The sequence below is a fragment of the Triturus cristatus genome, chromosome 6, assembly GCF_964204655.1.
Source record: "Triturus cristatus chromosome 6, aTriCri1.1, whole genome shotgun sequence".
NCBI lineage: Eukaryota > Metazoa > Chordata > Amphibia > Caudata > Salamandridae > Triturus > Triturus cristatus.
In genome coordinates this window covers 107291428-107318576 of record NC_140589.1, presented here as the reverse complement: position 1 = coordinate 107318576, position 27149 = coordinate 107291428, and the positions used below count along the sequence as shown (strand labels likewise).

At 46.7% G+C, this 27149-nt stretch overlaps 1 protein-coding gene across 1 annotated transcript in view; it reads left to right on the top strand.

Moving 5' to 3' along the window:
• LOC146816465 (uncharacterized) overlaps positions 1-27149 on the top strand; it is a 348783-nt gene that overhangs the window by 281366 nt on the left and 40268 nt on the right. Inside the window, exon 5 of the mRNA XM_085610296.1 lies at positions 24511-24610. Coding sequence (XP_085466422.1) covers positions 24511-24610 — 100 coding nt within the window. The remainder of the gene's footprint in view (positions 1-24510; positions 24611-27149) is intronic.

Sequence of the window (27149 nt, the reverse complement as noted above, 5' to 3'; positions counted from 1 at the left end):
GAGAGCACAGTGATTTCATATTTCCTATATATAATAGCACGAAGCCCATTTTTATCTAATATATTGCTGGGGAAAGTACAGCCTTCGCTATCCATGAGCAATAGAATCTAGCATCTCTGATAGAGTCCAGATGTGTTTCTTGCAGTAATATAATATCCCCCTTTATACCTTTTATAGTAATCTGTAATCTGTTATCGTTATCGAAGGGGGGGATTCAGACTCTTGGTGTTTAGTGAAAATATTTTAATTTGCATGGTCATTATATTGACTGTATAGAGGTTTTGATGTGTGGAATAGTTAGCTACAAATCGTATCCTTCCATGTTTAAACAAGTGCAGATGAGTGAGAGTTGAGATGGGATCTAAAAATCGCGTAGAGAGACCAGTGACCATGATGCAGCTATGTCACGTCCATAGGTTGCAAAAAGTGTCCCATTAAGTGTGTGCAGTAAGATGGACCTGCCATGCTCCTAGAAGTAGGAGAGAAAGGTGAGAGGAAATGTGGAGGCAGAGTGCAGAAGGAGGAAACAATACCAACACAAAGTCTTCAGAAAGGCAAAAATAAGCTCAAAACCCTAACCCTCTCACCATCCCACCCATGAAATGTGAAAAAAAAACACATTTCCCCAACCTTCGTCATGTAGGGATTAGGTAGACCACAATCAGGCCAAATCAAGCACCGTAGGTCCCATCTTGATCCTATAAAGCATTAGAATATGTGTTGACAGGGTTGCCTCCTCCACTAAAGCGGAGGAGTGTCGCCCCGTCTCAAAACGACAGCAAAGGAAAAATAAAATGATAATAAACACGTTTTATTATCGTTTTATTTTTCCTTTCTTGCCCAGTCTTGGGGGCGGGGTCAGGGGGATGACAGGCATAGGGGAGAGGTAGGCACTGTTGTCAGTGCACTTGACGGTTTGGCCGGCCGTCCCAGGCTGGCCAATCTGACATGTGCACTGAAGCTCTCTCCAATCCAGCTTCGTTGGTGGGTTGGAGAGAGCAGTCTCGATGGGAGCCCAAATTCGCAGTGCTCAGGCCAATCCTGACGCTGCTTTCATGCTGTCACCAGCAGCATTAGAGCAGCGTCTGGATTGGCCACAGTGGAGTCTGGGAGCTTGTGCCTGGAGGAGAGGAGCAGAAGAGCGTGACGCGCTGGCTGCAAGTACGTTTTTTTTTTTTTTTAATTATTTTTTATTTTGTCTCATGACCCCACTCCTCCACTACACTGTCCGCTACTGTGTGTCGACCAAATGTATAACATATAAGCATAAAACATATAAACCTTAGTTGTCCAATGAAGTCGGCCTCTCCACTGCCTTTTTACGGTATGTTATATTTGTTTAGCCCCATCGGTATATTATTCAAACCATAATGGCGTGTAATGTAGTTCAGTCTTGAGGCATACTGGAATAGGGGTACTACGAAGTGTGCAATAAGCAAGCAACAATTCAGGCAAGACTCACGACAGGTCTAACCTGTGTTGGCCAGCAGTAGAAGAAAATGCAAACCAAGTACAACGTGAAATAAAGGGTTCGTGAGTACATGGTATGGGCATTTAACCAACTCCTTCACTCAACGTGTAGAGAACAGTTACAGTATATAGATTATATATTGCCAACACAAACGCAGTAGGTAGTAAGGCCTTTTCAACACGATCCGGGGGTCCTCATTATACATATCAGATTACCAAGTCAGACTGGGTGGATGCAGTTAGGAAAGACTGTAGATCTGCGGGGGTATATGAAAATAATCGCTTTTATAATAAACACAATGCAGAACCTTGCAAGACCAGCAAACAATAAGGGAATGGAGAGGTCTCTGAGTGGTTGACAGAGTGCCAGTAAACCTTTCCTGGTATAAACTGTTTTCTTAGAGAAATCTTGTGCAATAATTATCTTAGTACCCTTCTATTGTATATGCGGGGTTTTCCTCATATGCGATAGAATTGCTTCAGTATGGTGATAAAGTAATGGACTGAAGATCATTGTTCTCAGGCGTGCTGAAGGGTAGGCAGAGTTGGTCAGTGGTTTGCCCTGTGGGATCTTATGTGCTCTTTTTCTATTTCCAAAAGTGAGCCCAGGGGAAAGTGGTATCCAGGATTTTAGAACTTCAGCACAGTAATTTGCCACATACTCCATAGTCTCAGAGAGGGAAAAAAATGTGCAGATTGCCCCAACAGTTGCGATCTTCAAGCTCCGACAGTTCTGTTGCCATCACTCTTAGTATTTATGATTTCATGTCCATCCCTTTCTATCCTGACGTGTTAAAGTCCTCCAGGGCACTAAATCTGGACTCTTCTTCTGTGATCCTTTCGGCAAGTCCCTTAAAGTCATTACAGAGAGCCGGTAAAACCTGATGCATAGCATCAGTATTGGCTATGGTCTCGTGTGCCAGATCACAAAGTGCACCCAGTCGCTATAAGATGATATCCATATTCAAGGTCATGTCCGTTTTGGGTTTGACTAGCAAATCTGTTAATGGCGAGACCACCTTGGCACGTTTCAGAGTTTCTTTTGTGTCCTTATTGTCCTTGTGATCTTTGGTGTTTTTGCCCTTATGGTTGGCCATTGCTGGTCGTCGTACTGTCCAACCCAGTGTTAAATTTAAAATGGCATGCATTCGCAGGGAGGGTGTTTTTTTTGCACAGGACTGTGGTTACAAACGGGGGTTCCTGCAAGTGGTAAAGTAACTGTGTCCTGGCAGTATCTGGGAAGTAGTGGGAGCCTTTAAGACCCTAGGAAGTATCAATTACATATGAGATCTTGCACTCACTCGTTTTTTTAAAGACAGCAGAGTGTTAATAACACTTGGAAGCCTCCATGAGTGTGTCGGCAGGTTGGAGATGTTTCTAGGGTGTCCGGGTTGCTGTAAAATGCTTCGTGGGCTGAGGAGCTAAGAGTAGCCAGATGTTGTGGTAGAACGATCGGAACAGTCGGCCAACCGTGCAGCTGTGAAGCACTCCATATTCTGGTTGCGCGCGGTGCACCTACTCCCCTCGAGGGACCAGCGCTAGCCCTTCAAACCCTCCGAGTCTCCCTAATCTGTCGCACGCTCGCTTCGCTCGCTCTGTGCATTTCATTTGTTACCATTGGTGAAGATGGTGTCCACCTTCTTGGGCCTGCTGGATGGGTGGAGGCGAGCAAAGAGAAACAAGTGCATTTATCGGCTCAAAAAGGGGCTGGTGTGTCACGGAAACGCCTGCAGAGTGCCTCAGACTTTCTGCTCCCGGAAACTGCTTCTTTATTCAGCTGGTCCATGTTTACTTGTGATGCAGATGGATCAGACGGCCAATGCGCTCGGGCGCAAATCACGCCCCGTACCTACAGATGGATCAAGCACTTAACCCTCAGATCAGGCGGTCATCTCACTCGGGTGCAAGCCATGCCCCCTACCCATTCATTGTGGATTTAAAGCTGGTCACACTCGATGTCGATACTATAACTGAGGTTGATTCCCCATTAAAAGCTGTATTTATTGTCTCTCATAATGAATAGTAAGATGGTGCCAAACCAAAGCAGCTGTCAAAACTACTTTAAATCTGAACATATTTATTAAACAAGGTGCAGTATTGCAATGCTGGAGCATCAAAGATACCCCCTCATGTCAATTGAGCAGCTAAATGCTTCCCATCTCCCCTTTGCATGAGCTTTTTATACACATTTTTTACTGAAACATTTAAAGAAACTCGTGACAGAAACTGAAACTTTGATGTCACTCAGGGGCATAACTAGACCCAAACTTCAGGGTTGAGAGGCAGGGGGGCTAACACTCCCAGCAATGGGGCAGGGCAAGCATTTCCAGAAATGGTGTCAGAGCTAACCTCATAGCCATTAAATGAGGAAAAAGAAGTGACTAATTGTGCAGTTTAAACATATTGGAAAACCTGATAGTATAACAAAAATATTTTTTTCGAGTTTACTCTTTTCCTAGGCTTCAACTCATTGCAAGTCTAGAAAAATGCCTCTGACCCATTGTTCGTTGTTTTAGTTTACCCAATGAGATGTAAAATATTCATGGGCAAAGTTGCCCTTATGTACAGGTACCAAAATATTAGGCTTCGTAGCAGTGCTTAATTTGAGTCAGTTGCAGGTGGAGCCCTCGGGCACTCATTTTCAAGGTCTCACACATATATTTCCTCATCAGACTTAGTTAGAAATAAATAGAGAGCAAAACCCAAAAGTAAAATTGTAGGTAGAGAAAGTTGGCAAAATTGTGGCCAAGGAAGAAACCGAGATGGAAAATAGCCTATAAGAGGGAGGGAAACGTACAGGGAGCACCTGGTGGTGGATACAAGTGGCACACAGTACAATGATGTTTAGGCAGACTTTGTATCCAGCTCTAACTATATTTGAAATTGCTGTATACAGACTCCTGAGCAAGATTCTGGGCCCTGGCATTTATTATTTTGCAAAATAAGTACCACATGTTCCGTTGCGGTGTGAGACTGAAAAGTCACAGATTAAATTCCCTTAATACCAATCCTTCTTTCTGAGTTCATTGTGTAAGTAATATTGCTGCCTGTAAATGCACTGCCACACGCATGCACTACACTAAATAAAAATCTAATAATTGTTGTTACCTTGACACATTGAGCAGTTGCCATAGATGTAGCATATTGAGCCACATCCATGCAGGAATGCACCAGGCTGATACTGCCTAGCTGGCAAAAAAGTTGCCAAGTAGGGAGTATTATGGGCAGAGGTGCCAGTCTCGATGGTAGGGGTCTAGCAGAATACAGCTACAAAGTTATTTGTTTATGAAGATTGGTTCAAATCCCTTTAAAATTGAAAAGACTCAAAAGCAAAAGAGTGGTCAAGGACAGGCGTTCTGGTTCTCCATTTGAATCCATTGCAATGTTTAAATCATCCCATGTGGAAGTCAGTGCTGTCTTTCTACCACAGTCTTACCAGAATCTGTTTTGGTAATCTGAGCAAAGGTTACTTTCTTAGATGAATGTAGATATTCGTCTAAAAACAATTGGGTATTGACCAGAAGTTAAAAGGAGCCTTTGTTTGAAGGCCTCTTAGTTTATGGAGTTCTTTTGGGAACAGGCCTCAAACCAAAGAGAAGTTGATATTTCTGGCTGGAATGGCTGCAGGGCTATTAATGAGGATATTCTTGTATATATGAACGGTACATTGGTCCTCTGATAATTGTGCTGGCCTACCAGCTTTTGCAGCATTGATGAAGTCCTGTGTGGTCCTGAGGCTAAAGGTGAGTAACTGTGGTTGTTTTCATGATTTGTTTTACTGTAACCTACTCAAGACTGCTGGAATTGTGATTTAGCAATGATTGACCAATGAAGACCGGAGCTGGGGGGGGGGGGGGGTCTACAATTATTTGGAGGGTTTGGAAGGAATGCAGATGTACCAGGCAGACAGCAAGGGCAAGTGGCAAGGCCTTTGACTATGGAGCCAAAGCAAAAAGATGTCCATCGTTACTGCCACTTCAGGCACTCTGGTTGAAGGACGCTTTATCCTGTGAATTCTTCTAGCAGGCCTATTTTGGTGACCTTGAGGGTCTATCAGCTCTCCCTGTTCAAATCCCTCCCCTGTCTCGTATTAGGGTCTCTTGGTCACTGTCTACTCTTCCAGCCACAGATCGGCTTTCCAGGACATAGGGCAGGGTACTTTGAAGCAAGGCAGGCAACCGGTGTCATGGTGTTCTTGGCTCCAGTGGAACTTTAATGCTACCTATTCCTGGGTTCTACTTGAGAAGGAAAGAAAATTACACATCCATGTTGCGTACTATATAAAGGTTGAACAGTGACTTTTTATTGTAGGTGTATGCTGTACAGACTTGGGCAATTATTGGAAAGAATATATATTTAGTTAAATGATTACACCCTCCGTCACAAATTATGAATCAGTTTAGTATCCATGCAGTGACACATTTAACAGAGTTCGCTAAACATGTACGGATTGAACAAACCATAAGTGAGCCCGTAATAATTTAGGAAAAATATAATGTTACATGAATATGCTCTACTAGAAAGGATACATATTGTGACAGGAAAGCTGCGCACTACCTAGCTTCTTGTAGTTACGGTCATTCACTTACTAAGATTTCAATGAGTCAAAGGCACAATGGGTGAAGATCGGAACTGTTCAAGATAATTGGCAATAAATTAAACCATGTGATTTTGAATAATGCTGAGTGTTATACAACCACTGCACTGCTTCTAGATATTGACGAATACTGTCAACCAATGACATAACGCAATGCATCAGTCTGGAAAGTTAAGATACTTGTGTAGTGTTGTGATGCACTTTTTTAAAACACCGTAGTTAGCGGTTTTGTTCCAGAGATTCTGAGATTGAGTTTTACTTTTTAGGTTTGGATGCACACCGCAGCAGTCACCCGACCATATGTGATCAACATAAGAGCTTTAAGAAGCACACTTGAGAGGGGCTTTGTGTCTGCCCACATGTTGGTTACCTTGAGTACAATATTTGATTGGGTAGAAGACGTATGCTGCCATTGAGAAACATTGCTTGTCGTAATACTGTTGGCTCCGTAGGGGAGTTCAATAACCTAACAAAAAACATAATGATTTGGCAGTTTGCAATGGGAAGACTCCAATCTGGTAACAGTATTGGTTAATATTATTCCTAAAGCATGATGGCATGCTTACTGTGTGCATTAACTGCACTGTGGACCATGTTTTTATTGATAGGCTAATCCTATTGGCAAATAGGGTTTTTTATTAAGGATGTTCCCTCATTCAAAATGCCATGTCATTCACATTAATGTTGCAAAGGCGTCTGTGCAGGTTTTTGTTCTTCACCTTTTACATTTGTGCTGTGACGAATATGCAATTGGTTCTGCCCTTCCATCACAGTACTCTGGACCTGCCTGCTCCCACAGCCAACCATGCCTCATGCTGATCCTTCCTGCTGCATCAATGCACTGTCTCAGTTTGCTCTCCCTTCTGCAGACGCCCGCACGTGTGCAGCTTCCAGAAGCCAGCGGAGCCAGATTCAGTTATTGGGATAGCCCAGACCACATGGCTCAATTTTGATTATAAATTGTGAACAATTACAGCAATTATATCCATATTACAATCAGACAGTGCTTTTATTTTATTGTAAAATCTCTGCTCCAATCCTTTCTTCAGACGTGCACGCTCAGCTCCTACACTGTCCTCCCTACACCCTGCCAATTCTGCTCACTAGTACAGACTAAAGATGTATGTAAGTGGTGGGGAGTGATACTTCCTCCCCTCCCCCCACCCCCAAATTCCAGTGAGCAAAAATAAGTACACATTTCTACATTTGCTAAAACACCGAAGACTCTTATAGGGCATTCATGATTCCACTACTTTCATGGTGCACCAGGGAAGCCTTTCTTGCTAGTAGATCAGGTTTTTGTTCAATTGTTGAAACTAAATTACTTCCACTATACCAAGGTCAGCATTGTTTAATGGGTCAGCCCCTTATGCCAAGGAGTACATACAATAAGACAGTGGCAGAAATTTGTTGTGGATACTTCAGCCATAGTCATGGGTACATTGAAATTTCCTCCGGTATACAAGAATCAGCACTTTTCCATTGGCGCCCCCTATACAATGAGTACAGGAAAACGTATGGCAAGAATTTTCTCAAATATCAGTTCCAGGATTTTGCTCTGGACTCATGCCATATGCTAAGAATTACATGCATCATTTCAAGACCTTTAGCCAGGTTGAGTGGCGCGTATTCTGTGTCTCTGCTCCCAATTATTGCTAGGCTAGCGGCTCTCTCAGTTAGACAGTTTGAGTCCTAAACGGCCAATGATTGTGTCTTAATAGAAGCATACCAGGGTCTGCAGTTTGCCATAGGTAATAGCTCCCACCATATGCTATTATTTCCTTTGTCCATAAGACAAGAATAACCTCCAGTATGCCAGACAAGCAGCACACTTGCACGCATCACACATGCACTCACATACTCACACACACTCTCACACATTCCTTCTCACTGTATCTCTTGCACTCTGTCAAATCAAATACAATCGGGTGTTTGTTAAGCGCGACTACTCACCCGATTGGGTCTCAAGGCGCTGGGTGTTGTTGTGGGGGGGGTGGGGGGCTAGAGATCGCAGGTTCCAGTCCATCAAGGTGGGGGTCTGTCGAAGAGCCAAGTTTTGAGGTTTCTTGCGAAGATGGGGAGCGATGTTATCCGTCTGAGGTGGAGCGGAAGGTCGTTCCAGGCTCTGGCCGCACGGAAGGAGAAGGAGCAGCCTCTCGATCTGGTCTTTCTGGTGCGGGGGACCACGGCGTAGGAGAGCTGGGCTGATGGTAGGGTCCTTTGTGGTGCATCGAATTTGAGTCAGCTATTCAGGTATGCTGGTCCGGTGTCGTGGAGGGCCTTGTGAGTGTGGGTTAGCATCTTGAAGGTGACTCTAGCTTTGATGGGGAGCCAGTGGAGTGTGCGCAGGTGATTGCAGATGTGGAAGTGTCCTGGCAGGTTGAGGACCAGTCTTGCGGTGGCGTTTTGGATGTTCTGTAGCTTGCAGGTGAGGTTTTTGTTTATTCCGGCATAGAGTGCGTTGCCGTAGTCGAGCCTGCTGGTGACCAGGGCGTGAGTGACGGTCTTTCTGTGTTCGAGGGGAGTCCATTTGAAGGTCTTATGTAGGAGGCAGAGGGTGTGGAAGCAGTAGGACGAGACGGTTTCCGTACTGTGGTTTTTTCTGAAGCCGGATTGGGAGGAGTCGAGGATGTTGTGCTCCTTTTGATGAATGTGGTGAGTTGGCTGTTGATGGCTTTCTCGATTACTTTCGCTGGGAATGGGAGCAGGGAAATGGGTCTGTAGTTTTTGAGGTTGGTGGGGTCCGCCGAGGGTTTCTTCAGGAGGGGGTGGATCTCAGCGGGTTTCCAGTCAGGGAATAAGGCGGTTGCCAGGGAGCGGTTGATGGTGTGGCAGAGCATGGGTGCGATGGTGTCGCTGGCTCAGTTGAAAATGTGGTGGCGGCAGGGGTCAGTGGGGGCCCCGGAGTTTATTGACTTCATCATCTTTAGTGTGTCTTTGGTGGTGAGGGCTGTCCAGTTGTCGATCGATGGCTTCAGGGTGTCGGTGGTGATTAGTGAGGGTTCAGTGTGTTGGTTGTCTTCGTCGAAGTTGTCGTAGATGCTCTTGATTCTGTGGTGGAAAAAGGTGCTGAGTTTGTCGCAGAGGTCTTGTGAGGGAGGAATGTCGGTGGACTCGCTGGTGGGTTGGGCAAACTTCTTGATGTTGAAGAGTTCTTTGCTGTTGTGTGCATGAGTGGAGATTCTGTCTTCAATCACTTTTTTCCTCCTGTCGTACATTTGTACTTTTTTACACTCGCACTTCCATTAGGCAATCTGCTTTTATTGAGTTAGAAAAATTTGCCGTGTTGCTTCCGCTATACCCGTCTTGCCTTTTAGTGAAGCTTAATTAAAACATAGTCTCTATACGCTATTCAAAAGTAATATATTGCCATGGCAATGTTTTTGATAAATATGATGTGAATGAAAAGTACACTTCGTTAAAATAGATGTACAGGGCTTATATTTATTTGGTTTCATATGTGGATCAAGCAGTTACTCAATTGGAAATTAACTAATCCACTTTCTAACATGTAATATTACAGCATCCATCTGATCTTATGAAATGCTTGACTTCGTCAGCAACCATGGATATTATCCAGTAAGACTTTGCATTTTGGGATTTTGAGATCCAACTTACAATGTAAAATAATATATGTCTCGGAATGAAGCATTGTGATTAATGGAGACGCCAGGACTGGCTAAAGGTGTCACATAAAATACTCAATCCAGCACCATACACCAAAGCCTCAGCCCTAGTCCTCTTCCTTGCGCCATTCCACATCTTCAGTCCACTCTCCCCTCTTGCACAGGCCCGTTGTTTCAGATAGAATTAGGTAGACATCTATTTCTACCGAAAGAGCAGGTATCCTATGGGTGCCTTTATAGAAATACATGTATATTCATAAGAGTTGTGGAATTTTTATGTGTACATCGTAAGAGGTGTGATCATGTAAGTGCTGGGTGATGGTAAATAGTGTGAGTCCTCTCAATATGGCCTTCATGGACCTTTCAACAACGTTTGACTCTGTTAACAGGTCCAAGTTGTGGCTGAGGCGTCTGGATAGGAGCGTTGAAGCATCTCTGGTGAATTTTTGCATAATCTGCATGCTGCGCTAATGGCAAAAGTGCATTTAAGCCCAGAAGGGGAAATTTCTCCGGTATTCAGCCTCATGCGCTGTGTGCGCCAAATATTTATTTTGGCCCTTATACTTTATAGGTCGAGCCTAGAACAGCGCATGCGCTGTTGCTCGACTTTTAGTAGGGGATTTTCAAAGTGCTACCAGCCGCTGGCCTGAAGCTTGCGTGCATGTGCGTGTGAACGCGCGCAGCCGCCATCTGTCTTTCCTCCGTCACAGGTAATGCTTTTCGCGCGCGCTTGTTATCTCTATCTCGAGCGCTCAACCTAGCGATAGGCGTTTGTTTCCCTGAATCCAGCATCACTGGCCCAGAACCTGAGCTCTACAAAGAATATTAATGCATTCGGAGGGCTTTCTCTCTGAGAGCCAAATGATAATAGTACATACAGTTCGTTTTAACGTATGGCCGATGCTAAATTCTTGATAAACTCATGGAATTCGCAGCCTTATTAGTTAAAGGCAATTGTATGTTTCCACTATTATGTACGGACTGACATCATTGTTTGTAAATAATAAGCTTCATTACATTCCATCCAGCAGAGAAGAAAACCTCTTGTTTCCTGACACTTTATTCGTTTCCGTCAAAAGCAGTTTAACACTGCCCGCTGCTGTCAATTTACTGAATCGTTCAGGTCTTTCACCGAACACCTTAAAAACAAACAAAATAATATTTTGATGAAATGTCGCCTGGATTAAAAAAATAATTTAACGGGAGGCATTTTATATGAATTCTTTATACATTTAAAGTACTGATTCTGGCTGCCTTCCTTGATCATGTGCCTGTTCACAAACCCATGTAAGTGCATTGAAGATTGAAGACCTTCTAAACGCCAGCCCAATTTTGAGCATTTGCCACAGTATATTAAACAAGCACTGGCATAGCTACTAGGTCGCGCCTTTTGGACCTTATAAGTGTTTAGTTATCCTGCACAATATCCTTGGTGCAACAATATCAACTGTTGCATGGCTAAACACTTATAAGGTCCCAAAGGCGCGACCTATTGGCTATGCCAATGCTTGTTATTTTATATATTCATGACCTTTGTCCACACTTGAGTGGAGAGGTGTGGTGCAGCAGCCAGAGCAGCTGACTTCGGAGCACAGGGCTCACAGTTCCATCCCCGGCTCTTGCGGCAGCTCAGCACCATGTGACTCTGGGTAATAGCTCACTTAATTTCCACAACAGCCCCCAGCACCTTGAGACCTTGAGTAGTTCGCACTTTACAAATACGGATTTTATTTATTTGATCTCTGTTCAGGTCCGCGCCTCTAATGTGGCTGACATCCAGGTTCTGCACTTTTATAAGTAGACAAATCGTTCCTACTGGCTTGGACCTCACAACTGCGTGTACTAGTGGGACGATTCCTCCTGTTCATGGATTGCCTCAACCTGGCCACCAGCTATGGCAAATCCCAGATCATGGCCTGTGGACCAGGTAGAATTGATACCCGTAAAATTATTATAAAGGGGCAGCCCTTGCACAGCATAAAAGATTTTAGTTACCTGGGCGTCACTTTTAATTCTTCTGGTTCTTGGCAGTTCCAACTCTCAAGTTCATGCCTCAAACTTACCAGGGCAGAGGGAGCCATTCTTAATTTAGCTAAATCGAGAGGTATAGGACCATCACACCACTTTCAAAAATGTACAACGCCCAATGCATCCCGGCTGCTACATACGGGGCGGAGATATGGGGATTCTATATATGGTCCCCTCATCAGCTTGAGGAAAATCGTATATGTAGAAGGTATTTACAGGTTCCTAGTCTAGTTGTATTTTACACATAGTTAAACCAGCGCTATATTGAAGGTAGTGTCCATCTGACCCCTTTGCTACTGTGGGTCAACATATGGACGAACTCTCAAGCAAAGCTCTGTAGTGATTTCATCTCAGATTGTCTCAGTCTGGATAATTGGTTCTCTATTTCCTGGCGGAATATATATCTCTTAATCATTCTAGTAGTTGGGGTTGCCCCCTCTGTTCTGGTCCCCTATAAAGCTAAAGAAAGCCTATCAATAAATAAATAAATGTATGCTGGAAAAAGGCTGCGAAAGGAATTGGTGAAAAGTACTGTGATTAGTTCTTTTCATACTCTATCTAGCCCAGAGCCTGTTTCATTCCTTTCACTAGTATTAACATAATGGAAACGGTCTCTCCTCTTTCGATTTAGATCCAGCTGTGTGGCAACTCATGAGCGTCAGAAAGCTTACCGATATCTTGGGAGGAATTACCCGGGCTTGTCCCTGTGACAGTGTTTCTACGCAATCACTACTGCACTATATGTTCTAATGCAAATATTTTAGTTATTTGCGAAGACTTTTTCTTCAAGCCCTTTTAAAAACCTTAGGGTACAGTAGATATGTGCAGGCCTTGCACAAGTTGCGATCACTTAATACGCCAATTTTTTTTGTTTTAGGGTGAGTGCTCTTCTTAAAGCTGCAATTTATACCAGGAATACAGTGGAAGGGTAACATTATCGTTTTTTTAAAATAACTTTTTAATAAAACAAAATAATAAAGTCACATTAATACAAATAGTCAATTGACCACAATTAACCACAGTATGGGTACATTCAATAATCTAAATATATTCCGGTGTTTGCACGTTTTCTTTCCGCTACCTTTCTTCACTTGGTAGGTCTTGTATCCCACCCGTCCGTCTACGAAGTTCTATTGTAGGGGACAGGCATATCTCGCCCCTGTGTGTGCTCCATGCAGCCCATTTTAGATCCCATTTCTTGGGGCACCCTCTATTTTTAAAAACCTATTTCTCTGCAGTCATGGCCTTATCCATGTCTCCTACTTACCCTTTCAATAGTGGTGGTTCCCTGACTCCCCATTTTTGCGTGATATTACGTTTCGCCAAAACCCACCCCAGTGAGACCCATGATTGTTCAGCTTGGGTGAAGCTGTTGCCTCCCAGATGTTTAATATGCAAAGTTTCGGGTGGGATTTAGTTTTTTTCTCCTACGTCCACCATCTTAGATGTTACTGCCTCCCAGTATTGTTTAATAATTGGGTATGCCCACATTGTGTGAACAAAGGTCCCCTCTAGGGTACATCTACGGTGGCATAGCGAATCGGATCTCCTTCCCATGTTTGCCAGGATGTTTGCCACGAAGTATGTTTGGTGTAAAGTCTTGAGTTGATTCAGCCTCAGACTCATAGGGATAGCAACTTCCTTGGGCGAGTCCAAAGCCTCTTGCCTCTCGCCAGTCGTCGTCTAATACACCCACCTCTATTTCCCACTGTTGTCGAAGTTTTGTCAGAGGATCTGGTTGGTTGTTAATCAATTTTTTGTATGGTAAAGAAATGGCTTTCTTGGGCATTGGATCCAATAGTAATCTATCTTCGAGCGGAGATGATTCAGGGATTTGACCTTCAGCGGGTATCACTGCCTTTAGGGCATCGCTGATCTGCTAATATCTAAAAGTTTCAGACTGTGCTGGTTGGTATTCTTTCTGCAGGTCTGTGAATGTGGCCAGTTTTTTATTTTTCCACATGTCCCCAACAGTCGAGATACCCATCAGGTCCCTTTTGTCAAATCCGGGGCAGGAGCTCAAACGACCCAGCCATTCGGTTTACCAGGATAGGGTTGCTAACGTGATTTTTTTTATCCCAACCCAATTTGTTGTTGACTACATGCCAAATTTCTGTTGTTCGGGCCGTAGATCCCGCTATTCATTATTTTTTAGGGTTTCTGTATAGGGCTCTTTGATAACCCCCCCTTTCCCTTCAGCCATAAATCCGTACGGGTACTTGGCTCATCTTGTGTGCCATATACCCATCGGTTGATCACTGTTATTTGTGATGCCCAATAGTACAGCCTTTGGTCGGGCAGTGCGATCCCACCGTCTTACCATCCCCCTGTTAACTTCTGTAATGCAATTTGTGGTGCCCGCCCGTCCCATAGTAGAGTGCGATACGCGTTGTCGATATCTAAGAAGTAGAAGTAGGGGACCGTGAATGGGGTATTTTGCAGAGCATATAGAAAACGAGGTAGCGCCAGCATTTTAAAAAGCGCTGCTAACAATATCAGTTTTATTCATGTAATAGCACCTCAGTTTTAGATATATATTGTTTTTAATCATGCTGTATTTATATCTGATAAGCACTTTGCAGTTTTTACGGCTGCTGCCAGCATGGTTCATAAGCTGTTGCTATACTCTGCTGAGTGTTTTGCCTGTATGAAATCGGGGTAAGCGTATTATTTTCACGCTACGTTACATTGCAGAAGATGATGATGCTGTTTTTAAACTTATTTTATGATAATTTTCGAGTGCATTGTCTTTCATGACAATGATTGCTGAATAAAGTTTCTTTGAACTACTGCCAAATAGTTTTGCAGAGAGACACCATGTAGGCTGTCCTTTCTCCCAGATTTTGGTTAGCCGTCCATATTAGTGAAGACAGACTGTACCATTGTGACCCAAGGTACGGAGTCCATGGTACAACTATATGCTGACGACACCGATTTGGTGTACCTCCCATTCATCACAGAGGGGGAAATGCCATCAACTTGGACACATGCAGACTTCTTAAACTCCCCCCTTTGTGTATCTCCCCGAGCCTAGTGTTCTTTTTAGGTCTCGCTGAGCCCAGCGCATGCGCTGGCTCGGAGAGACCTTTTGTATGTGGGATTTTTAAAGTGCTGCCTGTGGCCTAAAGCTTGAGTGCACACGAGCGTGCACGCGCGCAGCCGACAATCACTGCTGCACGCGCACCACTCGCGTGCTTGCCACACAGCGCATCCCGTCCTCGCGATCGCGATCACTTTTGCTTTGATCGCGATCGCTATTACTTTCGCTTTCACGGCCGCGCGGCCGTTACTTTTACGGCCGCGCAGCCAATGCATGTTTTTTTTTTTGTTCAGCGCATTGCTCTCGTATAGTGCATCCTTTCAGCCGAGTCGCCTCCAGGTGTTTATAACGGCCACGTTGAGGAGCTCTTGTGTTCAGGCTCAAGGCAATGCAGGTTTCTTGCAGTGCCTGTCTGTGGGTTAAAAGGTGTTCAGAGTACATGGCCATCCAATCTTTGGCCTCTCTGCACAGCGCACACAGGCAACCACTGAGGAACCAACAGCCCAAGCTGGTTTTCGGCGTAAATTAGTTGTTGCGATAAGATTCTGAAAGCTCAGAGGAATAAAAATACCACTGTGGGAATGCCAGAAATGTAGGTTTCGTTTTTAAGCTACATACCTTAAGCCATTAGCTAGCACACTGTATGCTGGGATCTGAAAGAAACACGTTAGTTAGATTCCTCACCTTAGAATATCCCCAGGCGTCAGACTGGATCCGGAAGATTTTTCGTCAGCAATACCCCTTGCGCGTCGCTAGGCGTCGTCTGCGGCTCCGCGTCCGTCGTCGGCGTCGTGCGCCGGGATGACGTCGTCGGAGTACTTAGACGCCGCCCTCGCGCGCTGACGTCAGTTCTTCTTTTTTCCGCGCCAGTAAGCGCAGATCCGGGAGAGCTACCCCTTTTAGTCTTTTTTGACTAAATCTTTTTTGATCATTTTTGATCCTTGTCTGTCGACATCTGGTGCCGGTAGGATGCCTGGGTTCAAGGCTTGTGAGGATTGTCATCGACTGATGTCGGTGACCGATCACCACCGCCGGTGCCTCTACTGCTTAGGCCCCGACCACGACGCGGAGTCGTGCAACGACTGTCAGGCCCTGACTTCGAAGGCTAGGCGGGAGCGGTCCCGCAAGCTTCTCGAGCTTCGCCACTCGGCTCCGCGTCGTGCGCGATCCCGGTCCAGGAGGAGGTCCAAGGATCGCTCGCGGAGCCCTAGCCGACGCCATCGCTCGTCCGGCTCCAAGTCGTCGGGTAAGTCCAAACGCTCCAAGAAGTCCAAGAGGCGACATCGCTCTTCGGACTCCCCTCGCCGGTCGCGCGACTCGGCCGAGGGTCAGGGTGGTTCCACCCCCGCGGCTCCGGCGGAGCCGCAGGTGCCGCGTCCGCCCCCATACCTTCCGGTCCCTGGGGCTGACGCGGCGCCGGCGGAGATCAGTGCCTTCCTCTCGGCCATGAGGAGCCTGGCCCCGCCGTCGACGCCCGCTGGCGCGCCTTCGGGCCCCGCGGACTCGACTGGGCGACCTCGCGTGCCGGCGGCTCCGGCCCCGGCGCCGTCGACGACTCCGGTCTCGACGCCGCAGGTCCCCGCGGGGCCCTTGCCTGGGCCCCAGTCGACGCCGGTTGACCTAGTCACTCCTCCACCGGCGCCGACGCCTGAACCACCGACGCCGTCACCGGCGCCGCCGACGCCGACACCTGTGACGCCGACACCCCGGTTTAGCCCTCATCCGGACCCGACGCCGGCACGGCGTCCGCCGACGCCGCATCCGACGCCGCTTGAGTCCTACCATCTCTACAGTCCGGTTCCGATCATTCCTCCTGTTTATCAGGAATCGGAAGAAGGGGGCGACTGGGAGGGGTTCGAGGACCCTCTGGCTGTTCAGTCACAGCTTTCTCAGGACTGGGCAGATGAACTGGGGGAGGCCAGTGGGCTGGACACCTCGCCAGACACTGGATTCACTTCTCCTCCGACCGTGGCTTCGGAGGAGGGTGCAGCATTTTCTGTGGTGCTGCGCAAGGCGGCTGAGGCCCTTGGGCTCGAGTTGCCTGCCGTGGCTGTGAGGACTAACATCCTCACTGAGGTGCTTCAAACCTCAGCAAACTCCACTGAGCCTCTGCTGCCGTTCAACGAGGCCCTCACTGACGTTCTGCAGGGCACCTGGTCCAAGCCCTCCACAGTTCCTCCTGTGGACAGGAACGTTGCCAGGCGCCACCGCCCTGCTCCGGGCGACCCCAGTTTCCTGTCCCAACACCCCACCCCCGAGAGTCTGGTTATCCAGGCCTCTACTTCCCAATCCTCCTTCCCGACCGCTCCGCCGGATCGGGATTCCAAGAGACTCGAGCAGTTCGGCAAGAAACTGTTTTCGTCCCTTAGTTTGGGCCTGCGGTCCTTAAATACCGCCTGTCTCTTGGACCGTTATTCCCATTCCCTGTGGGATACGGTGGAGGACGTGCTGCCCCTGTGTCCGGAGGAGGTCCGGACGCGTCTTACCCAGGCTTTGGCCGATGGGAGGGATGCAGCACGGCACGCCATACGATGTGGGCTTGACACCACGGACTCGCTGGGTCGGGCGATTTCCCCCACGGTGGCGCTCCGCCGCCACGCCTGGATGCGGTCCACGTCATTTTCCGGGGATGTCCAGACAACCCTCATGGACATGCCCTTTGATGGCACTCGCCTGTTTGGTGAGAAGGCGGACAGTGCGCTGAACCGCTTTAAGGACTCCCGGGCTACGGCCAAGTCCTTGGGCCTCGCGGCTCCGCGGGCGCACACCTCCGCTTTTCGCCCCTTTCGTGGCCAAGGAAGGGGCGCCTCCTCACGTCCGCAAAGCCACCAGCCGCAGAACCAACCTGCGCGCGGTCGCGGACGTGGCTTCCGCCGTGGCGGAAATGGAGGCCGACGTGGTCAGCCCACATCCACCCCGGCAGCATCCGCCTCAAAGCCTTCCTAGTCCGAGCTTTCAGGCCCATACCACGCCAGTGGGCGGCAGAGTTCGCCATCACCTGCTCCACTGGCGGTCCATAACATCGGACAGGTGGGTGCTGCAAATCGTCCGAAGGGGCTACTCCCTCCCCTTCGAGACGACCCCTCCAGCCATGCCACCGCAGCACCACCGTATCTCGGGGGATCATTTGCATCTTCTCCGCGAGGAAGTTTCGGCTCTCTTGGCCAAGGGGGCCGTCGAGCGCGTTCCGACTCCAGAAGTAGGTCGTGGTTGTTATTCCCACTACTTTCTGGTTCCCAAGAAGGGCAAGGGGGGCCTACGCCCTATCTTGGACCTCCGGAACGTCAATGCCTTCCTCCGAAAGGAAAGGTTCAAGATGCTAACGTTGGCTCAGGTTTTAGCTGCCCTAGACCCTGGAGACTGGATGGTAGCGTTGGACTTGCAGGACGCTTATTTCCACATCCCCGTCCTGCCGGCCCACCGGCGTTACCTGCGGTTCACGGTGGGCCAAGAGCACTTTCAGTTTACCGTGCTCCCCTTCGGCCTCACCAGTGCCCCTCGGGTGTTCACGAAAGTGATGGCGGTGGTCGCAGCTCATCTGCGCAGATCAGGGGTTCCAGTCTTCCCCTATCTCGACGACTGGTTGTTGAAGGCGGGCTCGCCCCAGGCAGTCGTCTCCCACCTCCAGACTACGGCGGATCTCCTGCATTTGCTGGGGTTTTCCATCAACGTGCCGAAGTCACACCTGAGTCCCTCTCAGGAGCTCCTCTTCATCGGAGCGGTTCTCGATTCGGCGCGGTTCCGGGTCCATCCACCGGAACAGCGGGTCCGGGATATACGGGCCCTGATTCCCATCTTTCGGCCTCTATCCCGGGTTTCGGTCAGGCTAGTGTTGCGGCTTCTGGGGCTGATGGCCTCCTGCATCCTACTAGTGCATCACGCCAGGCGGCGCATGCGGGCTCTGCAGTGGGACCTGAAGTTTCAGTGGGCCCAGCATCACAGCAACCTGTCCGACCATGTCTTGATCTCGGAGGGCACTGCACAACAGTTGCAGTGGTGGCTCACGGACCGCGAGTGGGTCAAGGGCAAGAGCCTCTCCCTTCCCCAACCAGAGCATGTCGTAGTGACGGATGCGTCCCTCCTGGGATGGGGTGGCCATATGGGAGAGGCGGAGATCAGAGGCCTCTGGTCTCCGGCGGAGTCTCGTCTCCACATCAACCTGTTGGAGTTGAGAGCGATCCGGCTTGCACTGAAAGCCTTCCTTCCCTCTGTCAGGGGAAGTGTCGTGCAGGTGTTCACGGACAACACCACCGCCATGTGGTACTGCAACAAACAGGGCGGGGTGGGGTCGTGGACCCTTTGTCAGGAGGCTCTGCGCCTCTGGACATGGCTGGAACGCCAGGGCGTCACCCTGGTGGTTCAACATCTGGCGGGCTCTCTGAACGCCAGAGCAGACGAACTCAGCCGCCGGTGCATGATGGATCACGAATGGCGTCTGAACTCCGAAGTGGCGCAAGGCCTCTTTCAGCAGTGGGGAGAGCCTTGGTTAGATCTATTCGCCACCGAAGAGAACGCGCAATGTCAGCAGTTCTGCGCGTTGGAATTTCCAAGGCGGCACTCGCTCGGCGACGCTTTTCGTCACGAGTGGAGTTGCGGTCTGTTGTACGCCTTTCCGCCTATACCACTTCTGCCCAGAGTGCTGAAGAAGATCAGGCACGACCGGGCCCAAGTCATCTTGGTGGCTCCGGATTGGGCGCGAAGATACTGGTATCCCGAGCTACTCAGTCTGTTGACCGATCCCCCGATACGTCTGCCCCTTCGGGAGGATCTTCTGTCGCAGCAGCAGGGGACGGTCCTCCACCCGAACCTGTCCAGCCTCCACCTCCATGCGTGGAGATTGAGCGGCGGCAGTTGATGCCATTTGACTTGCCTCCTGAAGTCTGTGATATCATTCTGGCAGCCAGGCGTCCCTCCACAAAGTCGGTATACGCCTGCCGGTGGAACAAATTTGTGGCATGGTGCACAGCAAAGGCTGTGGATCCCCTTTCCGCCCCTCTTTCTGAGGTTCTCCTCTTCCTTCTTTCTCTGGCCCGGCAGGGCTCTGCCCTGGGCACCCTGAAAGGTTATCTTGCTGCCATCTCCGCCTTCTTGCGGCTTCCTGATCAGCCTTCTCTTTTCAAGTCCCCTGTGGTTACACGCTTTCTCAAAGGCATTACACACACGTTCCCTCCTGTCCCTTTTGTGATGCCTCAGTGGGACTTGAATCTGGTTTTGACATTCCTGATGTGCGCTCCCTTCGAGCCGCTTCACAATTGTCCTCTTCGTCTTCTAACTCTAAAGACTGCTTTTCTGGTAGCCATCACCTCGGCTAGACGGGTGAGTGAGCTCCAGGCTTTATCTTCAAAGCCTCCTTTTCTGTCTGTTCATCCGGACAAGGTTGTCCTTCGGCCTCGTCCCTCCTTTCTTCCTAAAGTGGTGACTCCATTTCACCTTGGGCAGTCTGTCACCTTGCCCACCTTCTTTCCGCCTCCGCATCCTTCCAAAGAGGAAGAGAGGCTCCACCGTCTGGACCCAAAACGTGCGCTCTCCTTTTATCTGGCCCGCACACAACAGTTCCGGGTGGACGACCAGCTTTTTGTTGGGTACGTGGGCGCTAAGAAGGGGAAAGCTGTGCACAAACGAACCATCTCTCGGTGGGTCGTTTTGTGTATAAAAATCTGCTATTCCTTGGCTAAAAAGGACCCTCCTGTTGGGCTGCGCGCCCATTCTACTCGGGCCACGGCGGCTACTACTGCCTTGGGACGGGGAGTCCCTTTGCAGGACATCTGTCAGGCGGCGACGTGGGCTTCGCTACACACGTTTGCCAGGCATTATTGCCTTGACAGCCAAGTCCGGAGGGATGGCTTCTTTGGCCGTTCTGTCCTCCAGGACTTTCTGGTGTGATCTTGGTTCGCAGACCCACCACCGGGGATGGTATTGCTTGGGTATCTATTCTAAGGTGAGGAATCTAACTAACGTGTTTCTTTCAGATGAACAAGTTACTTACCTTCGGTAACGATGTATCTGTAAGAAACATTAGTTAGTTAGATTCCTCACCGACCCTCCCATCCTCCCCGTTCTGCGAACTGACATCTAGGGTTAAGGCTATCCCTTTCAGGGCCCTAGATTTTATTTTTGGCACCAGTGTCGGTCTTTGCATGGCTCTGCGTTCCTGGCGCGGAAGGCTATGTACAAGAACTGACGTCAGCGCGCGAGGGCGGCGTCTAAGTACTCCGACGACGTCATCCCGGCGCACGACGCCGACGACGGACGCGGAGCCGCAGACGACGCCTAGCGACGCGCAAGGGGTATTGCTGACGAAAAATCTTCCGGATCCAGTCTGACGCCTGGGGATATTCTAAGGTGAGGAATCTAACTAACTAATGTTTCTTACAGATACATCGTTACCGAAGGTAAGTAACTTGTTCTTTTTGAACGCCTTAGTGCTGTCTTAGTAGCAAAGAAACTCGTTTCAGGGTGCAGTTTGCTGTTGGATTAAAACACAGAGGATTCCTTTTATTTTTCTCCTCTAAATTGTCGTCTCTGTTCGCTAAGCGCTATATTCAATTACCCAATTCAATTAATAAGGAAATAACTCGTCTGGTAACCTCAAACGGGACCAGTTGGCCGCTACACACAGATACTTAATTTGCACGACATTCAACAAAGCGCTGCTGCGAGTATGCAAGTGGTCACATAATTTGATACATAAATAATTTTGTTAGTGTTCCAAGTTGTTTCCTGTGAAATTCTGAGTTTTTCTAGCGTTATTGTTTCACATTGTGACGTATAGAGACCCCCTTTGCTGCCCTTTCTCGGCCTTTTCCAATATTTTCCAGAGTGTGAGTGGAGATTTGCCTCTTTCGGTTTTCTTAGGTAGTCAGTGTTTCTCAGAAAAATTTAAATTAATTCCTGTACGTCTTTGTAAGAGAGGATATGATGGAGAAAGAGTTTTATTTAATATATGCCAGAAACTGGGATGTCATGAATGATGTCAGTCATGACGGTATTTAATTTGTCATTAGTGATGTCAAATGTGTGGTTATGAACGATGCATGGCAGTGGTGCACGTTGTAGTTAGCTCATTAAACTGTTATTTTGGAATTTTAGTGTTTTTAAAAAAATTTTTAAACATTATCTTTCTTCATTGCAACACCTGACTATATTGTCACAATAACCTTTGTTGTTTCAGTGAATTTCTTGGATTTGTTTTTATCATATTCAAACTTTAGTATACGCCCAACTTACCCGCTGTGGTCGCCCAGTCTCCTGCTGTGCATGGCCTTTTCCATGCACGGAGTGGGGTTGGCCGCAGGGTCTGCCCAGGCCTTTTGAGCACTCCCTCCTACCACTGCTGTCAACCTCTACACTGCGCACAGCCTATCACCATGCGCGGCTGACTGCTGGGCGCAGAGCCTACCCTCTTTCCAAGTCCTGCGACCAACCCCTGCAGGTACCAAACCCCCTCTGTGCACATGCTTCAGCAGTGTGCAGTGGTAGGCCATCACTACACCTAACCGACTGCAGATAGCCAACCTCCACTGCACACGGGCTGAGCCATGCACAATGATGGGTGGCGACAGGGTCTGGTCCATGACCAGACACTTGAAATTTTTTCGAATGGTTTTTTTGTACCATGGTACATCGGTACCAGGCAGTTGTAGCTTGGTACTGGAGCCCGGAAAAAAAACAAATTTGACCAAGATGTTTCTTAAAGCAGGGTGTGCACATCCTGCTACCTTACAGACTATTACATGTTTTTTTAATGTCCTGTAATGGCGGATGCAACATTCTGTTCAGAGTTGCGGCCACCCAATAAAATGTGGTACAAGGAGAGCACAGGCATGATATTGGCTTTCCTATTGTAAATACTCGACCTTGTAGTTTTAAAACATTTTTATGTTAATGATTAGCTATTTCACAGGGCTGGGATTTTAATTATCTGCTACATTAGGATCTGGCGACTAGAACAATCATTGCTTAGTAAATGTGTGCCAGTTCATTAAACTGCTGCATGTAAGTAGTTCATTGAAGTGGGACTTTAGAGCAGTTAGGCCTTATGAAGCTTGTTCCATTTAGTGCTTCCACACTAGTAGAATCCTTAAATGTGGAGGCACCAGTGCAATCAGGTCACTGCACCTTATTCAGGATGCAGTCCTTGTGCATTTCTCATTTAAGCGATTGCCCTACTGGAGCATTATTCTCCAGGGAGGAAAATGTTTAGACCACTTTGAGATGGTTTAAAAAACGTACAATACCTGTGTGGTAAAGGTACTGGCAGTTGGCTCAGAGATGTACCCAGGTTTAAAGGGAAATATGGTGTCAGAAGCACAACTTTAAAAAAACATGCAGATGCAGCCCCCACCCACTGAAAAAGATGCTGCCCTGCCCCCAGCAATGTGCGCACTAGTAATTCCTCTCCCTCCTACTACTTTCCCTCACAAAGTCCTACATTCTTCCTCTCCATCAGGTGAATCAACCCCATTGTGACTTCTTTCATCCACCCCCAGAGTATTCACCTCTTCTTGCCCATTTAGATTCCTCTTTATCCCTTCTCCCCAGCTCCCTCTTTTTTATCTCCATCTCACTCTCACTACCCTCCCTTTCTGTTGCTCTCTTTACTAATGTGAGCTGCATCGGAGTGAATTATATAAGAAACATGATGATGGTTGTGTTGCCTGTCTATTGATATGATTCTCTGCAATAATACAACAGTTGTAGGAGTTCCTTCAGGGCAAGCGGAAGAGAGGCAGAAATCAGCGAAGCCCCCAAAAAATAAGAATAGTTTGCAAAAGAAACAAGCATTTGCAATGCAATAGGTCTCGCATTTACGCGAGTTTGAGCTATTGGCATTGTGGATTACAATGCCTTTTATTAATGTGTTGGTTTGTTAAACAAATAAATAAAAGGCATTGTCATTTACAATGCCAATAGCATAAACTTGCGCAAATGCGAGACCTATTGCATTGCAAATGCTTGTTTTGTTTGATGTATACACACATCTCAGGTCGTCACGTTTGCTTGAACTGAGATCACTCTTAGAAGCACCTGAATGTTTTTTTATGCGGCATGCATGTCAATAAACGTATTAATTACAATTTGTTTTTGGATGGTTGGTCAGTATTTTGAATAATTTGTTCTTCCTTGGTAAATATTTTCATCCTCGTATAGTTGAAACTAAGGTTTAAATAAGTCTGCAGTGCACCATTGTTTCTGTGGTTATATTCTAATCTGTTTCCTATTGCAAGCACAATGGACGTTCATGTGTCACAGATTGAATGGCTAACTATTAATCAGAAGAAACTGCTCCCAAAACCCTGTGAAGCTTAACCGAAGGGTCGTGAGGTAAAGCTCAAGAAGCTTGTAAAAAGGAACAGCCAGGCTTTGGTTGGGGGTGGATATGATTCTGTGCCATTGCTAATAAATCCTTTACAGGTCACTCCTGCATCTTTACCCCCCTGGTGGCCTTACAAGGTTTCCACAAAAATGCCAGGGTTCACTCAGAACGTATGGAAATTGTGCTTGGCGAGCCGCCATTCTTGGATTCCTTGCATAACAGTTCCATTGGAGCTGATGGTGATTGTAGCGCCCCTTAAAATGAGTGGGGCAGAATTCCATCACAAGTCTAAACCCTTTGAATCTGAAGGGAGAAGGTGGGCGGTGGAGGTGGGTCAGTGCCTGGCGGTCACTTTGCTAAACCTACTTCTGAAATTGTAAACAACATTTAAGCATACAGTAGGCTCTGCTACATAATTTGCTTATTTTTTTAGGTTCTTCGGGATTTAGAGAAAATAAAATCTGATCGGGTTGTGCGGGAGAAGAAGCTTTCATTTTTACAGAAAAAATTGGAGTCCCTGACTAAACGACATGGTAAGAATGTTACTTCTTTCTGTGTGTTTTCCTAGGGGTGGGTCTGGCAACTAATTGGTACTATGTAAAATGATATTTCATGAGCTTGATCTGGCGGCATTTGCTCATTGCTCTTTACGCTAAACTTCTGCATTGGAGAATAAGAAATAAGATATTGATGGTCTTGCATTTGTGAGAGTTAGCGCTATTGACGTAAATGATAATCTTTTAACCTATGTGTTTTGTTTTGAAGTGTAGTGTGTGTATGTGGTGTGGAGTGGAATTATGTGGGTTGTATTGGAATTGTTAGTTGTGGAATTGTGTGTTGTAGAATGGAATTATGTGGCATCGTGAATAGATTAGTGGTGAGAGCTGCAGAGAATAGATAGAAAGGATGAGAGAAGTAGGTAGTTTGTGTAGGAAGCGGTTATTAAACTATTGACAGGAGCAGAAATACTGTGTGCGAAAGATAAAAAGGAGAGAGCAGGCCATGGATGCATAAAGAGGGATGTTTTGTGTATGCAGAAGACACCCGAAGAGGAGGATAGTGTGGGTTTGAGGGACTGAAACTTTGAAAAGTTACGGTATAGAAAAACTGTGCTTGAAGACTTGATGTTAAACAAATGAGAGAGAAGGGAATAGTGTGTGTGAGAGAGTGGGAGAGATGAGTGAGAAAGAGTACGAGATAGAGGGACAAGTGGAAGGGGCACCTAGAGAAGGGGACGCAAGAGGTGAACTAGTGCACAGCGTGAGAAGGTACCATGTGTGAGTAGGCAGTATAGAGAGAAGACTGGTTGTGACAGGGAGGGATGAGAGAGGGCAGTGTCATTGTGAGAACATTGGGTGGGGCAGTGTAAGAAAGAGATGAGAGAAGTGGGTGTGTGGGGGGAGTGATGACCGTGTTGGTAAAAGTGCAAGGGAGAGATGTGTTGTATTGGAATTTTTTGTTGTGGAATTATGTGGATAGTAATTACTTCGTATTAACTGTACAGTGAGAATGTGTTAGTTAATTATGTGCATTTTTGTGGAATGGTATTGTGTGTTGTGTAGTAGTAGCATGCTGTGGAGTTGATGTATGTAGTGTTACATTTTGTGAAGTGATGTGTAAATATATGGAGATATGTGGCGTGTTGTAGAATTGTGTTGTGTATTTGAAATATGTGGTTTAGTGTGGAATTATGTGGTATGTATTTGAAATGTGTGGAGTTGAATTGTGTGGTGTGGAATTGTGTGGCATTTAGTGAAATTGTGCTTATTTGAATTGTCATGGTGTGTAGTGCATTTATGTATATTGCTGGTATATGCCATAGAGTGCATTTGTGTGGGGTGTATTTATGTTGTACTGAGTAGAGTGTAATTATGTGTAGTGTAATTATGTTGTGCATAGTGGTATTATGTGGAGTGTAATGATGTGTAGTGAAGAATTGTGTGGTATTGATTTGTGTGGTGTTTTGTGGAATTAGGTGGCATGGTTTGTAGTGCTATTATGTGGCATGGTGTGGAGTAGTATTATATGGTGGGGAGCTATGTGGCTGACGAGAAGAAGAAAAGAAAGAAATGTTACGGCAGGAGAGAATGAAAAAGAAAGTGAGAAAGGAGGAAATAAAGAAAGGAGAGAAGATATGAATGATAGAAACAAAGAAACATGTTGGAAAGAAGACTGCAAGAAGGAAGGAAAGAAAGTTTAGAAATGAAGACGGAGAGAGAAGAGGCAGTTAGAAAATAAGTGATTTGCCTTGAATCACTTGATGTTAATCTGACGCGGAGACATGAAACGGGTTCCCTTGCTCTAAGGTCGGCAGCTGTAGCCATTATGCTGCCACCTCTCCTCTGTTGGCACATAAATATAAAGTAGTTTTCAAATGTTCACAAATTATTGCCCAAAAATAAAATAAATATGAGGCGGAATAAGAAGTAACACGATGTGCATCCAACCTGTCTGTCATTTGCGTTAACAGAGGTCTAATCGATATAACAGTCTGTTTCAAACATTTCCTCTGTCCTGGCAGGTAACTGAGAATGATTCAACATAATAATGTGTTGGTTACACAGGTGGCTTCAAGAGAAACATGTCCTAAAATAAGGATTCAAAGTAAAGCTAACAAACAGGCCAAAAGTGCTTTTACAGCTATGCCAATTTTCTCTTTCAAAGAGGGTGGCTTTCGCCTTTTTAAACACAACTACAAAGTATTCAACCTTTTTCCGCTACGCCAGACTCTGTGTCGCAAGCTTCTCACTTTTTTTGTAAAAGGTGCAAGCACATTCCAGTCACCTTCCATGAAGAACATAACCAAAATTATCAAAAGTACTAATATAACCTTTGTCCCGTCTATAGCAACTTATTTACCTCTAAGCAACACTAAAGTTAAATACTTTGTAGCTGTGTTGAGAAAGAAGACCGTTAGGCTCCAGTAAGAGAACATTTGCATAGCTCTAAACAGCACGATAGTTGATGTGACCGGCATATGTGGATATTGTTGGCATGTAAATATATGTACTATGTATGGGAACCTTAACTCGAAGCTCAAAGCTACTTCAAACTATATCCTAACAAACTCCA